The sequence below is a fragment of the Polypterus senegalus genome, unplaced genomic scaffold (genome assembly GCF_016835505.1).
Source record: "Polypterus senegalus isolate Bchr_013 unplaced genomic scaffold, ASM1683550v1 scaffold_4669, whole genome shotgun sequence".
Taxonomy (NCBI): Eukaryota; Metazoa; Chordata; class Cladistia; order Polypteriformes; family Polypteridae; genus Polypterus; species Polypterus senegalus.
Window position 1 is genome coordinate 3420 of NW_024382022.1, and position 16924 is coordinate 20343.

At 41.0% G+C, this 16924-nt stretch overlaps 1 protein-coding gene across 1 annotated transcript; it reads left to right on the forward strand.

Moving 5' to 3' along the window:
* Positions 1-527: 527 nt before the first annotated feature.
* Positions 528-12791, forward strand: LOC120520977 (ATP-binding cassette sub-family G member 4-like; the record flags this gene model as incomplete). The annotated part of the gene is given in 12 exon segments (XM_039742912.1): positions 528-673; positions 761-884; positions 1019-1133; positions 1253-1364; positions 1402-1411; positions 1455-1594; positions 7934-8106; positions 8186-8286; positions 8372-8546; positions 12371-12473; positions 12552-12589; positions 12592-12791. Coding segments are annotated over 12 exon segments (1422 nt in total), but the record flags the coding sequence as incomplete, so codon positions are not given.
* Between the last annotated feature and the right edge of the window lie 4133 nt (positions 12792-16924).

Here is a 16924-nt window from a genome sequence, read left to right on the forward strand (position 1 = left end):
TTATTTCAGCCATCATTATTATAATTAAATGATGCTAAATGCAGTTGACCTATAGCAATTTATTTCAACAAATCTTATATAATACTTATATAACACTTTTTCTATGTTTTTTGGTGACTATAACTCTTTTTACTTTCCATATAATCGAGGTAATGCATATACAATTAATGAAAATTCCACCACCATTTCCGACCTCCCTAAGTGTGAAAATATCATTTTAAATATAAAGTTTGATTATAAATAGAGATAAATGTATATTGATGCTATAAATTAGTTATGATGAGAAACAAAGAGATATGATATTTGAGAAATATTGCACGACTGGAAGTGCTTATGATGACCTCTTCATCTATCTCCTATATGACAAAGTCGGCGGAGCGCACTCCCAATTTTGTGCATACAAACCCATAATTAGAACAGACCTCATCAAACTGTAGAGAAACACACAAACATTCCCATTTCTCTGAATTGGACTTCAATGTTTCACTCCAGATGATTGTGCTTTTGTTGTTTCCGCTTGCCTGCAGGTGAATGAGATCCTTATCACCCTCGATCTAATGGAGTGCACGCACACTCGCACCTTGTACCTTTCTGGGGGACAGAGGAAGCGTCTTGCAGTTGCAATGGAGTACATAAGGAACCCCCCAGTTATGTTTTTGGATGAGCCAACGAGGTATTTGCTGATTTGGAAGCGTTCACTTTTGTCGCCTCCTCAACACCTTGGTGTAACATGTTATCCCTTCTCCCATTATCCCTCCAGTGGTCTTGATAGTAATTGTTGTTTCCAAGTGGTTTCCCTCTTGAAGTCTTTGGCGCAAGGTGGCCGCACGATCATCTGTACCATTCACCAACCCAGCGCCAAACTCTTTGAGATGTTTGACAAGGTGGGTCTCTCTGCTGCCCCCAGAGGCCATTCTGTATGCTGCATTTGACTCTCGGCCACAGGGCACGTTTGTTCTGCTCCTGAACACAGCTACCCTTACAGTCTGAAGTTTCCTCAATTTATGTCTTTCTGCAGGTATACATCCTATGTCAAGGCCAGTGTATCTACAATGGCACTGCATACCTACCTCCCCACATTCCTCGTGAGCTTGGTCTGCACTGCCCTGCACACCACAACCCGGCTGACTTCAGTAGGTATCTTGCGAGACCCGGATTGGCACAGCTATGTCTAACTTGCCAGTCAGATCACTGAGACGTTCTATTTAATATTCTCAATGTCTTCTTTTTCTGTTTCCGTTATGTCTTCTAGTTATTAAAGTGGCATCAGGAATATATGGTGATATGACCCCTACCCTTGTCAATGCTGTGAAGAATGGCATGAGCACCACAGAGCAGCAGAAAAGCATTAGCAGCAGAAAAGAGTCCGTCTCCCCATCCCAGACAATGTCTGATTGAGAGCATCCCCACAGTAAGCATGTAAACTCTAAGTTATAGGCTCGTTATGGTCCAAGCACTGTGAAGTGATGCTAATTGTCTTTCTGGTTGTGTCACAGCAGGACTTGGACCCCATGGGGAATAATATGTATGTTGCCAGCACCCTCACCCAGTTCTGTATCCTATTCAAGAGGTCCTTCATCTCTGACTACAGAGATCCGTAAGACACCCATATTGGATGTCCCTAACGTTTCTCTTATCCTCTTCATGTCTGTCTGTCTAAATTACATTTTCTGACTGCCAGCTTTTTCCCATACTCTTTCTTCTGCCCATTATAACCATTTTAACTCTTAAAACGTGTAGGAATTTCTTTTTAGAGAAATTGCAAAGAAAGCCAAGGTGTCAGTGAATACAGTTTCTTGCCCCATCATAAGGAACTTGGAAACTGAAGGAGACCCTGATAGAAGCAGGTCTGGGAGACCCTAAGCCAAAACCGAATCAGAAGACACATTTGTGAGAGTCAACAACTTGCATGATTGGTGCCTTACCAGACAGTGGTTGAAGTAAGCAAGTGGTACCTTCAACTGTGAAGAAAAGATATCAAGCTGCAGGTCTGACTAGTTGACAGGCAATAAGACAGCCATTGCAAAATTTCAGCCTAAGAGAATGAGGTCTGTCTGTTCTGGGCACCATTCTCAGTCTTGATGTCCTCTGAAATTAAAGCATCAGACTAATGAACAGTTTGTGATATGGGCACAGCACCGTTGTAAAGCTGTGATTGAAGAAACGGTCCTGTGAGGTGCCTATGAAGCCATCTGTTGACTTTAACAGACCTGTCTTCTGATCCTGTTGTGGGCCTTTTGGTCTAGTTGACCTTTTCTTATCAGAGTCAATTTCGCAGCATCTTTCAGTGTTGTAGGGAGTCTAATGTTTGCAATGTTACTTAAATGGAAAAATGCAGTCCTAGTAATCTGGTTAATATGCTGTGTTATTGTGATATTTCCCTCAACTTACCCTTTACCTAGGGGTAAGTGTACTCATCAGGCTCATTACTGGGTTGGCCTACTGTTGCAATTTAAGATTAACACACACATACATAGCTATATTCGCATACACACAGAAACTCAACAGTGCCGCATGAATGACGCACACACAGCTAGTTCATTTCTAGCACTTTAAACCACACAAGTGCCCTATGAATAACACAACTTTGTATTCTCCTAGCACTTCGAGAGACTTATTATTGGTATGAACAACATACGATGTTTAAAATATATCTCACTCCTTAATATTACTTCAGTCTCTAGGAATACATTTAAACATACAAAGGCTTAATGTCATTGGCTATAGGCAATTTATCAACCAGAATGCCTTACTTGACATCCCGTACCCTACTATTGGGTGGAACTCTCATCCTCAGTCTTAATAAACCTTGCAGATCAGAGCGTATGGCAAACTTCTGACTGCCCCAAGTGCCCTTAATAAAAATTACCTTATTTACCTTAATATGAAGACAAAGTATAGAAAGTTAAAAGCAACATGGTATTTATTAAAGAGCAATAAGACCAGTAGAGAAAAGCATTAAAGAAATTATGGATGGCAAAGTCTGGATATATTTAGTCTTTAGAAAAAGCTTATGAAAAGTAAAGATGACAAGGATAAATGTCCCAGGCAGCTTGTGATCTGGCACTCGCCGTTGTTCATGAAATGCATTGCCGATGATTAGATGAACATGACCGCACGTTGCTGACACCCTTTTCTGACGTTGCTTTGTCCTCTTCTTCTGTCACTCTGCAGATGAAGCACATCTATACTAATAAAAGGCAAAGCCCTCACTGACTGACTGACTCACTCACTCACTCATCACTAATTCTCCAACTTCCCGTGTAGGTAAAAGGCTGAAATTTGACAGGCTCATTCCTTACAGCTTACTTACAGAAGTTAAGCAGGTTTCATTTCGAAATTATACACATAATGGTCATAACGGTCTACAATGTCCGCCAGCGACAACGTCTGCCATGTTAAACTTTCTTATTTATGGCCCCATCTTCACGAAATTTGGTAGGTGGCTTCCCTGCGCTTAACCAAAACCGATGTATGCATACTTATTTTGGTGGTATGATGCCACTGTCGGCCGCCATATTGAACTTTCCAACGGCCTTTGTTGCCCTCACTCACTCACTCATCACTAATTCTCCAACTTCCTGTGTAGGTAGAAGACAGGCTCATTCCTTACAACTTACTTACAAAAGTTAAGCAGGTTTCATTTAGAAATTCGACGATAACGGTCATAACGGTCGACAACGTCCGCCATGTTAAACTTTCTTATTTATGGCCCCATCTTCACAAAATTTGTTAGGCGGCTTCCCCGCTAACCGAAACCAATGTACGTACTTATTTCAGTGGTATGATGGCAATGTCAGCTGCCATATTGAACTTTCCAACGGTCTTTGTTACCTATGGGCTCATCTTCAAAAATTTGGTACGCAGGTTCCCAACGCTAACTGAATCCTACTTATGTACATATATACGTCCATAGCCTGCAGCTTGTTGCCGTGTGAGGTGGCGTTGGGTCCCCATCCCCACACCTCCCACGTTGTTGGCTGTCTGCCTATATAAGGTTGTCTGTCGCTCCGGTCTCTTCATTCCCTTCCTTGCATCGCCACGGTATTCACGTCTTCCTGCTGATAACGCAGCCTTTTTATTTAATCCACGGCTTCTCCGCTGTTTTATTGTTCGTTTATTACGATTATAGTTATTGTGTAGGTATTTTAGACTTAGTTTACATTGTTCAGGTACCCATTTCCTTTATCGCTCCAACCATACCCCCATTAACTTGTCTATCGAGATGATCACCATCGATCAAAGAACTGTCACTTACCGAGTGGTTTCCATGCCCGGAGATGGCGCCTGCCTTTTCCATTCTCTGTGTTACATATTGTACGGCCATATCAGGCTCACTCTTGATAGCCGGAGGAACATTGTGTCTTATGTATTGAATGACTGGGACAGGTTCAAGGTGTGGACTGATGACGGTACAGGAGATAATTAGACTACACAGGAGCACTAGAAGAGTGAAATGCTTAAGCCCTTCACCTATGGTTCTGCATGTGAGTTGATGGCTGCCACTGAATTGTTCGGTTGTCGCTTTCAAGTGTACCGAAATGGCCAAATATTTTACACCTTTCGACAACCACCAATGCCTCTTAAACATCTTAGATTCACAGGTGACGATTTCAGTAGTGAACACTTTGATGTTTATGAATGTTTAAACTCTCAAAAGCTGGATGCAAAGTTGTTGATGAAACCAGTTGTATGCTTACAATGCTTGACAGATGCCGAATGTCACTTCAACACAACAAGTTCAGCAAATACTGTCGTAATTGAAATAAACCATGAAACTCAAACCGATTATGACAGCAGCAATCCAAGCTGTGAGATTTGAAGAAAGATTGCATTTCACATGGCCAACTGTACGTTGCATACTCAAGAGTAAGCTCAGTGCACAGCTTGGTCATATTACAACCGGAGGGCCGAACTGACAATGTGACATACAAAGAGATCCTTAACAAATAATTACTGGTATATTTTCCCTCAGTTTAAAAAGGTTTACTTTTCTTCTTAATAAAAATTTTAAGGCAGTACTTTGCGCTGTGAAGCTGGTATTTTGGTAGTTTATAATAAAATTCCCATATGGGTTTCGCCAACACGTGATTATTACATACCCAATTTGCTGGCTGTCAATATGATGAATGCATTCATTCGGACTCTTCAATCTATTTAAATATGTCAGTTTTCCCAAGCCATAAAGTTTTTGATGTTTTACCAGTCTCCTATCTCAAGCTGTAAACTGGATTGACAATTTCTAGTCCAACGGCATCTCCTTCTGTTTGCAGGTTGTAAAGTAATCAGATACAGTTTGAACTATAGCATGTCTTCCTTTCCCAAGCTGTAAACCAAATTTAGTCCTGGTGCCCTTCCTTCTCAGGTAATAAAATCATCGATACAGCTTGAGGGTCTCCTGAATTCCTGCTCAGATCAAACAAATAGTACTGTGATTCAGGAAAACAGATTGCCTTTGGAGTTAACTGTCCATGCTAGTGACCTGTTTTAAGTTAATCTGTTGCTTTGTCCTGAACAAAATATAATGACAATATAGAGCAACATTTACAGATTTTCTACCCCAGAACATATGCAAGTTAAAGTTTACATCTGAGTCCATGATTACACATAAATTCTTTATCTCCACCTTGATTTTTAATGCTAAGGGGTCAAATTTATTTCTTACGCCTCACTTGTTTCCATTTTTATTAATGACTCAGATTTCAGTTATTTTCTTATTTAGCTTCAGGAAATTACTACTTATCCATTCTGAAATGAAAGACTGGCATTGAGTCAGATGTTACAGATAAGTAAAGCTACATGTCAACTGCATACATGGGGTAGTTCAACTTGTGTTCTGAGATAATCTGGCCTGATGGGAACATGGAGGATGAAAATAAAAGCGGGCCCAGAATAGATCCTTGTGGTACACCCTAAACAATATCATGGATCTCTGAACTACACTTATCACAACTAACAGAGAATTTTCTACCCGTGAAATCAGACTGAAACCAATTTAAGACACCAGAGGAGAGCCCCTCATTGGCCAAGATGAATTATAAGAATACCAAGGTCTGTCATGTCAAATGCTGCACAGATACGTGGCATTTACCGCAAGTCATTTTCTACTTTAACCAGTGCAGTTTCTGTACTGTGATTTGTTCTAAAACCTGACTGAACCTGCTTATCGAGAATACAATGTTTATTTAAATAGTCATTTAACCACTGAAAACTACTTTTCCTAGAGTCTTACTTCAAAAGACAGGCTAGAAATCGCCCCAAATTTGTCAAACACAGAGAAGTCAAGATTTTCTTTTTTTCTTGAGCAGGAGTTTTACTACTTCTGTTTTTAGCCAATATCGAAGACCCCATTACCTAATGATGAGTTCACTATGTCAACTACACTATCAATGAGCATGTCTGATATCCTGTTGGGATTGGTTCAGTGACACAAGTGGAAGGTTTAAGTTGAGAAATTAATCTACGGAGTTCAGGGAATGAATTTAATTCTCTACAAAAGGGCACGCTGAAGGTTCAACAGAATTCATTTTGGACGCATCTATTATGCTACTTCTAATGGCATTTATTTTGTGTTTACAAAATGTGGCAACAAAGTTCAGTAGATGTATTCTGGAGGCATTTCATTGGCTGAACTGGGTTTAGAAGACAAGTTAAGTATAAACTAGGAGTCTTAACTACACGCTGTGTACTAGGGGCATTGAAGCCCCCAAACTCCATAAATAATTCCACAGACACAAGGTCCAGGTTCAAATAATAATTTATTTTATTAATAACTAACTACAGCAGGCTTCGAATGTATGCACAAGCACAATATTCTTTTTCTGTTGTCTATTTTCCTGCTCCACACCTCCCAGATATTCTTTGTCCGTCCTCCACTCCCGACTCCCAATTCACCCAGATGAGGTTGAGCTGCACCTTTTATCTATGACCTGGGAGCACTTATGGTGCTAGGGCATAATCCACTGGAAATGCTTATGGGTCAAAAGTAAGTCCCTGAAAGTAGGGTTGTGTATCCCTGCAGCTATCACTGGCAGTCCCCATAGAATCCAGCAGGGCTGCCCTGGACTACAGGTCCCAGCATGCCCTGTAGGTGTACGTGTGAGAATCCTATCCCTGGGACGCTGCCATCTAGTATATCAGGGTAACAAATAGTCCAAACAAATGAACTCCCCAATTCTACCATTATATTGAAACTGTCCTGGCAGGGATGTCAGCATAAGTAGATATCTGGCAGGAACATCCTTCCTTTCTTCCTGCTTTTTCCTTCCCTGGCCTCCTGGCCAGGCAGTGGACCGGTAGCAATCCCAGCCTGCCGTCCCTGCCGCAAATGTGGAAACAGCACTGTGTATCCAAAATGATAAATTCGAGGACTGGCTGGATAGGTAGGAGCCACAATCATGAAGGGAGGGATAAATATAACACAAGAGGTCATGAAAGTGTAAGAACGACACACAAAAATATTTGTAGTGCATCTTTTCATCAGGTACGTCACTCCACCCAACAAGAATATTATTAACACCCTGCATTATGTTAATGTGTCTGACACGGGCACAGTTCTCCTTCTGTCAGCAGAGTTTCAGCTTCTCTGCTATGAAATTGATTAAACACTGTCACCTACTGATTAGGAAAATATCGACATGCTGATCGAATGAGCCACCACAAGTGTAAATGCATTTTGGTCAGTGAAGAAGCATGCGCTTTACATTGTGGTCTGTACGCTGGCTTCAGGCGGCACAGAAAGTATAAACAGGGCTCGTTTTGTCCCTCTGTCTCAGTCCAGTCCATTTGACAACTCCCTTATCCATTCTTCTTCCTTATTTTTGCAGAGTCACCCCTTTTTCAAACTCTTAATTTATTTTTTGTCTTTTTAGCTCTTCTACACATCGGCTCTCTTTAGTTTGATTTCTGACGTGGTCTTATTTCTGTCTCTTGCCCAGATGCTGACTCTTGTGAGGTTTGTGTTTCACATTGTGATTGGCCTCCTGTTTGGATTGGTGTACCTAAACATTGGAAATAATGCACAGAAGGTCTCTTATAATCTGGGCTTCATCTTCCCCTCTGTGCTTTCCATCGTGTTTACTGCACAAGCCCCTACAGTCCTCACATGTAAGAAAATCATATGAAGCGGGAGAAGGCCCCGATAATGCAGAAACACAAGTGGCTGATCTTTGCCTTGCTTTCTCAGTTCCTCTTGAGATGTCTGTTTTCATGAGAGAGCACCTTAACTACTGGTACAGCCTCAAGGCCTACTACTTAGCCAAGACCATGGCAGACATTCCCTTCCAGGTGAGCTGCTACCCAGTAGAATATCCCCATGAGCAGACCGTATCCTGTGTTCTGAAGGTAATTCATGATGTTTTGTTTTTCATAGATCATCTGCCCAATCATCTACTGCAGCATCGTCTACTGGATGACCTGCCAGCCCCCCGAGGCCTCACGCTTCTTGCTCTTCACTATTATGTTAACCCTCACAGCACTCATGGCCCAGTCACTGGGTCAGCTCATTGGAGCCATGTGCAAGTCTGTGCTGGTATGTGCCTTTTCATGTAAGCTTTACAGAAATGTGGCTACCAACCTCACCGTACCAAAATCTGATTAGATTTGATAATCCTTATGAATCCCAAGGGAAATTCAGACTCATACAGCAGACCACAAAGCGTTCTGCCTTCCATTGGTTTCCCTCTTAAAATTTTAACAATTATAGCCAAGTTTTCTCTCAATTGCTGTGACAATGTTAGGCAAAGGCAATGAATTTTTCAAGAATGCAAGGTAAGCTTCAAAATATTTGAAAGGAGATTATTGTGATCAATGGCTCAATGTGCTCCATGGGATGGCGTTCTCTCCTCCCAAGACATCCACTGTTATGGCTGCCTAATTAGTCTACTGTGCCTCTTTGGCATGTTTCCTCTGACTGACTTGACACTCATTGCCTTGCTGGTGAACACATCCAACCCATTATTTTTATTATTAGTTCAATTTACACACCAAACTTAGTGAGCAATCGAAACTTCATTTTGATTTTTCTCCATTTTTCTTGCACAAAACAAGAACAAACCATAATACGTGTTTTCTGTCTATTGTGCTGTAATCAGAGACACATTCCTGAAACTGATACATTTTAAACTTTATTTCCTCGGTGTTGTGTCCTTGAGTGCTGCTGGAAAGTTCCCTTAATCATATCACTTATCAAGTGTTTTATTACAACCAAGGTTTTACTGGAGCTGGTGGATTTTTTCTTTGTAAAGCATCCAGCAAATACAGTAAAACCTTGGATTGCGAAGTAACTTGGTCTGTGAGTGTTTTGCAAGATGAGCTTCAATTTTAACTTGATTAACAAGCGAGATCTTGCAATACGAGTACTCTGTCTACGCTTTGTCTGCCGAGCATCACGTGATCACAACTGAGCTGATGGTTCTTTTCATAGACATATATAGATAGACGCAGCATTCACTGTGTTGCCCAGTCGACACGATCGCCAGCTGCTCGCCATATTGCAAGTGGCAAAGTGCAACTTAAGTTAATACAAGTAGATGTGGAAACCGGGTTTTCTGATGAAAAACAATAACATTTAAAACAGTATCATTTACACACAACAGATTTTGATGAATCGTTTAAATGCGATTATTTATATCCATTTATACACTAATAATGGCAATTATTGAGATGAAAACTTGACCAATGTCTGAAGTCAGAATAGTAAGACTGCAACTGGCAGTCTGGTCTTCCTTTAACAGTGAAATGATCCACTCAATGACAAAAATAAAGAATTTTATTGTATACAAATTGGCTTAATAATTTCTGAAAACATTTCACTCATTGCTCTCTCAATCTCTCTCTCTCAAACACACACACACACACACACACAATGTGGTTACTTAAATATATACAGGATTGGATCTAAAATCCATGACATAGAACTGTCTTCCATAGCATTTTCCGTGTGTTGCCACTCTGTAATTTGAGAGTATTTAGTCTGGCAATATATTGCAGCCTTAGTTTGTGGAAGACAGACAAAACTAAAGACATGGGCATAAAATGATGGTTGTCAATTTCAAACTGTGTTTCCTCAATTTGCTCCTCTGAACCAAACTGATTGATCAAAGATACACTGACAGCTTGCCTTAATGTCGACTGTCGGATAACACACTCCGGCTACTTTGACCACCTTGACTGGACCCTCAGAAGGAATCATCAAACCTCCTTTGTTTTTAATGTGAGAGTGGTAGCTTTGATCATATGACGCCGTACAGCATCTGTTACCAAACTAGCACAGTACACATCACAGGACAGCTTTCTCAAAATCCCGCCTAAGGGCTACCTAACCTCCTACTGCTTCCTGAGGTGGATTTCTTTGGGAAACCTTCAAAGTTTGAGAAATGTTAACAGCTAACAACAATCTACATAGTTAGTGACTAAATACGTTTAGCCAAAACGTTGTTTGAGGCTCACTTGAGCACATGAATGCATAGCTTTGCTAGCTTAGCCTGCCTTAGCTAAAGCTAAGATTATAAAACGGATTTTCTAATGGCCAAATATAACCAAAACAATTGTTCAGCCTTACCTATTAAATGTAATCCCCGGGATCTGGTGTGGAGCGTACAGCGGTTTGTACAATCCCAAGCAGCACATGTGTGAGGCATCTTTATCCATTACGTCACTCCACAGCAGTGCCACTGCAATATGGCGGTAACATTGATGTACAATACTGCTGGTCATGCGGTGTCTAGTAATTCTATGTCTATGTTCTTTTCTCTCTCGCATGGATTGTGGGTAATTGTCTCCCTTTCTCAGCGTGCCTCACTCATATAGTCAACATCCATACGAGTGTATACTGTTTACTATAGCATTGTGACTACGTGTGTGTGTGTGCTGTAACATGTGAGTCCCTGTCTTGCACCCCAAAAACACGAAGCTGAGTCTCAGTACTTTAGTAACACCAGCTTTATTCAGTTAGAAACAGGAACAACGCGTTATTTATTGTAGCGGGATCTGTCACTCTCTTATACACAGACACAACAGTTGGGCAGGGTCGAGGTCAGGTTAGTGGGCAAGTAATATTGTGCCCTGCATTTATAACGTTCCTTGTATCACCCATCAACAGCAGACGCTTATTGCATGCCCGCAATCTTTCGGATTCACTTTACGGTGAACTGCTACAGCGCTAGGAGCCCGCGGTTGCTTCAGGATGCTCTTCCGCATGCCGTCCCATTGGGTGGAATCACGAAAGAGTTTAGAAACCTTACAGTGCATAAAGCATTTTTTTTTATTTTGTGTCCAAGTGTAGTGACTCTTCAGGCAAAAGCAACTGTCATTGGAAAGATTTCCTTGTTAAAGTCGCAAAAAAAGATTCCAGTGAGTCAACAGATAGCGGGGATTCCGTTAGTTAGAGTGAAAGTTGTTGTACAAAATAACCCTTCTCTCTCTCGTCTCCCTCACACCAGCCATGCTTCTTTTCAAAGGTAAAGTGCAGGTTAATTTGTTTTATGTATTTCTACTTTATATTTTGTATTAATCATTTTAAAGGAATAGTTTTGGGTTGTAGAACGAAGTTTCCATTATTTGTTATGGGGAAATTTGCTTTGATATATGGGTGCTTGGATTACAAGCACGCTTTCGGAATGAATTATACTTGCAATCCGAGGTTCCACTGTAAAATATTATACCCTTCCCAAGTGGTACAGTGGTGATTTCAAGATGAGGAAAGAAAAAATAACACTAAAGTAAAAACGCACTTACTGTAGCTTCTTTTTAATATTGGCCGTACACTCACACTAATACAATTTTCGAAGGAGAGCTACTGGTGAATGCGTGAGACAGTTGTTGGGTCCCTGCAGTCGAATCTGGCCACTTCAAGAGAGGGTGCAGGAGGCATCTTTCCTCAGTAAAGGGCAGGAGTGATGTTTGCCATCTGTTCAGTGAAGTTGCCCAAGCTTTATACTATTTTTAGATTACAAAATAAGAACATGCATTTGGCAAAGATAAGATTCATTCCCAGGGACACCTTAAATAGTAGACAGTGACCCCTTTCCATATCTATTGACCATCACCAAACAGGGAGAACATATAGCCTGTTTAAGTTGTCCCCACTCATCTTTTCCCATCACCCTGTCAGGTTGCTTACATGGCAGAAATGGATTTCCCTGTCAGCCGATTTGTTCAGTTTCAGCTTGTATTTATCTAGGGCCACAACTCTCTGTGATAAACACTGTAAAATAACGTGTAAGGGATAAATGTCACAGATCACAGTGGCACACTTCAAACCTTTGTGTCACTCACTCAACTCTTAAATCTGGAGAGATGTGTTAGTGGAGGCAGTAAGCTCAGCTGACATTCGATGGTCTTTCTTCTTTCTCCCAGGTCGCCATTATAGCTCCTAGCATAGCCATTGAAGCGTCCATCTTCAGCGGCTTCTTTGTCTCTTATAACACAATCCCTGTATACCTGCGGTGGGCTACGTATGTGTCCTACATGAGGTGAGTGGAGTGCGGAGCATTTAGTGGCAGTGATCTTAAGAGTCAAAGGATAGCCTCTGATTCTGTTTGCTCTCCCAGGTACAGCTTTGAAGGAGCCATAGTGTCCGTCTATGGGATGGGCGGCCTAACTTGGATTGTGCTATGGACCCCTGCCTACGAGAGAAGCCTGAGACAATTCTGAAAGGGCTGGACATGGAAGATGCTGAATTGTACCTAGACATCATTGCATTAGTCCTCATCTTCCTCTTCTTGCGGCTGGCAACGTTTTTTGCGCTGCGTCACAGGCTCAAATCACAAAGGTAGAGTAAGAACAAAAAAGGAAAATGAGGTCTGCTGGAGCACAAGAATGGTCTGTCTATGCCCGAAGGGATCAGTAAAAGTACAACTTTCAGTTGAATTGCTGTCTCTGATGCCAAGTGATGCCGAGGTTCTGTTGGTGAATGATACAAGCTGCAGACCTCCAGAGCTCTGCTCCACTGAGGAGGTAGTCACCTTACATTACACGTTAGTGATGACAGTATGGTCAAGATTAGAGTTGGGGAGGCTTATCTGTCTCAAGGTGAGTAAATCAGGTGACAATCCAATTGGCTCTCCAGTGGAGCTCATGATTCACAGAGCTGCGGAGGTCTGCAGCTGGACCATCTCGAATGATCTGCTGACAACTACAAATGGATCCATGAGTCAGCCGACTTTTGCTTTTTTAGGAAGGTTTATGGCAAATGTTTCTTATTACAGAGGCAAAATTAACCCTTTAAGCTCAGCCCCATTGTTTTGGACCCACCAGCGAGACCAAACAATACTGCAAGTTAAACAAAAACAAAAAAACTGCATAAAATCAACTGTTTCTTCATTGTTACAAAGGACAGTGTCTTGTCATTAAAATGCCATATTGCTTACTCAATACCGAATTTCTTTTTTCCCTGAAAGTTGGCCGACTTGTTGTATCGCAGCGATATCTGCCCCAGTTTGGTGTTCTTGAGTGTCCAGCAAACAATTTGATGCACAGACTATTATCTACTCAGTAACGACGTGTTTCAACATTTTGAGATTACTTCAAATTCCACTTTTGATGCTCTCTACTTACTAAATTTCCTTTTTTTGTGTAGTTTTTAAATCTTGGGACTATTAGGGATCCACAGTATCATTTCTTTACCAACCATATATTTTCCAGCCCTTTAAATAGATCCATGGGTTATGGGTCTTCAGTAAATGGATGTGTATGCAATGGATACTTAAAACAGTAAAAGTGGAAAACAAAGAGTCCTTTTTTTTCTTTTTGACTGCTTCTTAAACAGCAAAACAAGTATAAAATAAAAAGAGGTGTCAAGATAAAGGGTTGGGGTCACCAATCTGGTCACCGTAACTGAGTTGTAAAACAAAGAAATGTGCACAATAATTGTGCAGACATTTCCAGATGTGAGTTCAGGACTGAATGGCAGAGCTTCCGGTTTCAGTCTTTCCGGCAGGAAGAGGTTTAGTCCAGCTGGGCAGACACCAGAAGTGACGTCAGAGGTGGTGTGGCCATCAGTCATCTGGTCTGATGAGGGAGGAAGTAAAAAGGCTTTGTGGCACAGCACCATCCCCTGGAGTGGTGGGAGAACTGCAGTCACTACAGACCTTCAGCTGTCCTCTCGTGCATGCATGACACTAACGATATTACTTGAAGATATTCCATAGCATTTTTTTTCTGGGTGTACCTGACAACTTTACTTCCCATTTTATAGTGTGTGATAGCTTCTTCCATGACCTATGGAAAAAATAATGTTCAACATGTATTTTTTAGTTAAAACATTACTGGATTGCCTGGCAGTAAGGAGACCGGGTTCGCTTCCGGTACACCCTGCGTGGAGTTTGCATGTTCTCCTGTCTCTGTGCGGTTTCCTCCGGGAGCTCCGGTTTCCTCCCACAGTCCAAAGACGTGCAGGTTAGGTGCACTGGCGATCCTAAATTGTCCATGGTGTGTGCTTGGTGTGTGTGCCCTGTGGTGGGCTGGCTCTCTGCCCAGGATTTGTTCCTGCGTTGTGCCCTGTGCTGGCTGGGATTGGCTCCAGCAGACCCCGTAACCCTGTGTTGGGATATAGCGGATTGGATAATGACTGACTGACTGACTGACTGACTGACATTACAGAATTTTGCAGCTTATTGTGCCATAGCAGAACTGTACAACTCAAGTAGAAAAATCTGAAAGAGAAATATCTGACCTTAATTTTGAGGTGTAGAATATGAATATTGAGCGCAGGATGATGATGATATAGCCAATTAAATCAAAACAACGGCAACAACATTTATTTCTATAGCACATTTTCATACAAATGATGTAGTTTACAGGATAAAGAAAGAAAAAAATCTATAAAAATAAAAAGTAGGCAATACTTATTAACATAGAATAAAAGTAAGGTCTGATGGCCAGGGAGGACAGAAAAAACAAAAAACTCGAGACGGCTGGAGAAAAAATAATCTGCAGGGGTTCCGATGCCACGAGACCACCCAGCACCCCAACTGGGCATTCTAGCTAGCATACAGTAAATGATCTCAATCAGTCCTCAGGGTTCTCAAGCTTCATGTGGAAGAATTAGATGATGAGGGTCATGTGGACCTCTGGCCTTCAATCCATCAATGTAGGGACAGCACGGTGACCTGATCAGGTGGTGGTGGCGCAGATCACCACCACAGAACACGAAAAAACAGCAGAGGGTAGGGGTTAGTGTGGATTTCAGAGCCACCAAAAGAATGATAATTAAATGCATATACAGAATATCAGGGTTAAACTAAAATGAAGCTATGAGAAAGCCATGTTAAAATAATGAGTTTTTAGCAGTTTGTTTAAATTTCTATAAACTGAGAAAAAGGGAACAAATTAGGCAAAACGTAGGGGTTAAGAATACAGTGCAGTGCGGTACAACTGTATAGCACCTTTTCACTGGGGAAGGTGCAAAGGACTGCAAAAATATTCAATCATAATATAAATAGATTATACTAATTACTAAATACTACTATATAATACTTATATTATATAATAATACTAAAATCAGCAATAATGGATACAATGAGGCTATTAGAAATAAACTGGATACATTAGGATTAAAAGTCAAGACAGAGGTAAAAGCTTAGGGGTGATTGTTGACTGTAATCTGAATTTTAAATCGCATATTAATCAGATCACTAGGACAGCATTTTTTCACTTAAGAAACATAAGTAAAGTTAGACCTCTTATATCACTGAAAGATGCTGAGAACTTAGTTCACGCGTTTGTTTTCAGTCGACTAGATTACTGTAACGCACTCCTCTCAGGACTACCCAAAAAAGACATCAATCACTTGCAACGAGTGCAGAATGCAGCTGCTAGAATCCTAACTGGGAAAAGAAAATCCGAACACATCTCTCCAGTTTTGATGTCACTACACTGGTTACCTGTGTCATTCAGGATTGACTTTAAAATTCTGTGCATGGTTTATAAAGCCTTAAATAATCTGCCCCATCTTATATATCGGAATGTCTGACACGTTATATTCCAAATCGTAACCTTAGATCTTCAAATGAGTGTCTCCTTAGAATTCCAAGAACAAAACTTAAAAGAAGTGGTGAGGCGGCCTTCTGCTGCTATGCACCTAAAATCTGGAATAGCCTGCCAATAGGAATTCACCAGGCTGATACAGTGGAGCAGTTTAAAACACTGCTGAAAACACATTACTTTAACATGGCCTTCTCATAACTTCACTTTAACTTAATCCTGATACTCTGTATGTTCAATTCTTCATAATAACTACTCATGGTGGCTCTAAAATCGCTACTGACCCCTACTCTCTTCTGTTTCTTTTTCCGGTTTCTTTGTGGTGGCAGCCTGCGCCACCTTCACCTACTCAAAGCATTATGATGCTCCAACAATGATGGACGGATTAAAAGGCAGAAGTCTACGTGACCATCATCATCATCAAGTCCTTCCGTGAGAATCCTAAATCCAAAGAGGACTGTTTCATTTATGTTAGGTAGAATGCCCAGAGGGGACTGGGCAGTCTCATGGTCTGGAATCCCTACAGATTTTATTTTTTCTCCAGCCGTCTGAGTTTTTGTTTTTTCTGTCTCCCTGGCCATTGAACCTTACTCTTATTCGATGTTAATTAATGTTGATTTATTTTGTTTTATAATTGTGTCTTTCATTTTTCTGTTCTTTAATATGTAAAGCACTTTGAGCTACTGTTTGTATGAAAATGTGCTATAGAAATAAATGTTGTTGTTGTTGTTGTAAATACAAAACTGGCATGCATATAAATGCAGATTTTTAAAACATACAAAGCACAAGGTAGCAACTGATTAAACGTAAATGTAGACCAACAATATCTGCCCTTTAATTAATTGATGAACTGTGGCCAGTTGACAAAGGTAAAGATTCAAATTGTAAAGAGGAAGTCAAAACAAACTTACAGTCCTGGAGACGGTGCTGGCCGTACAAT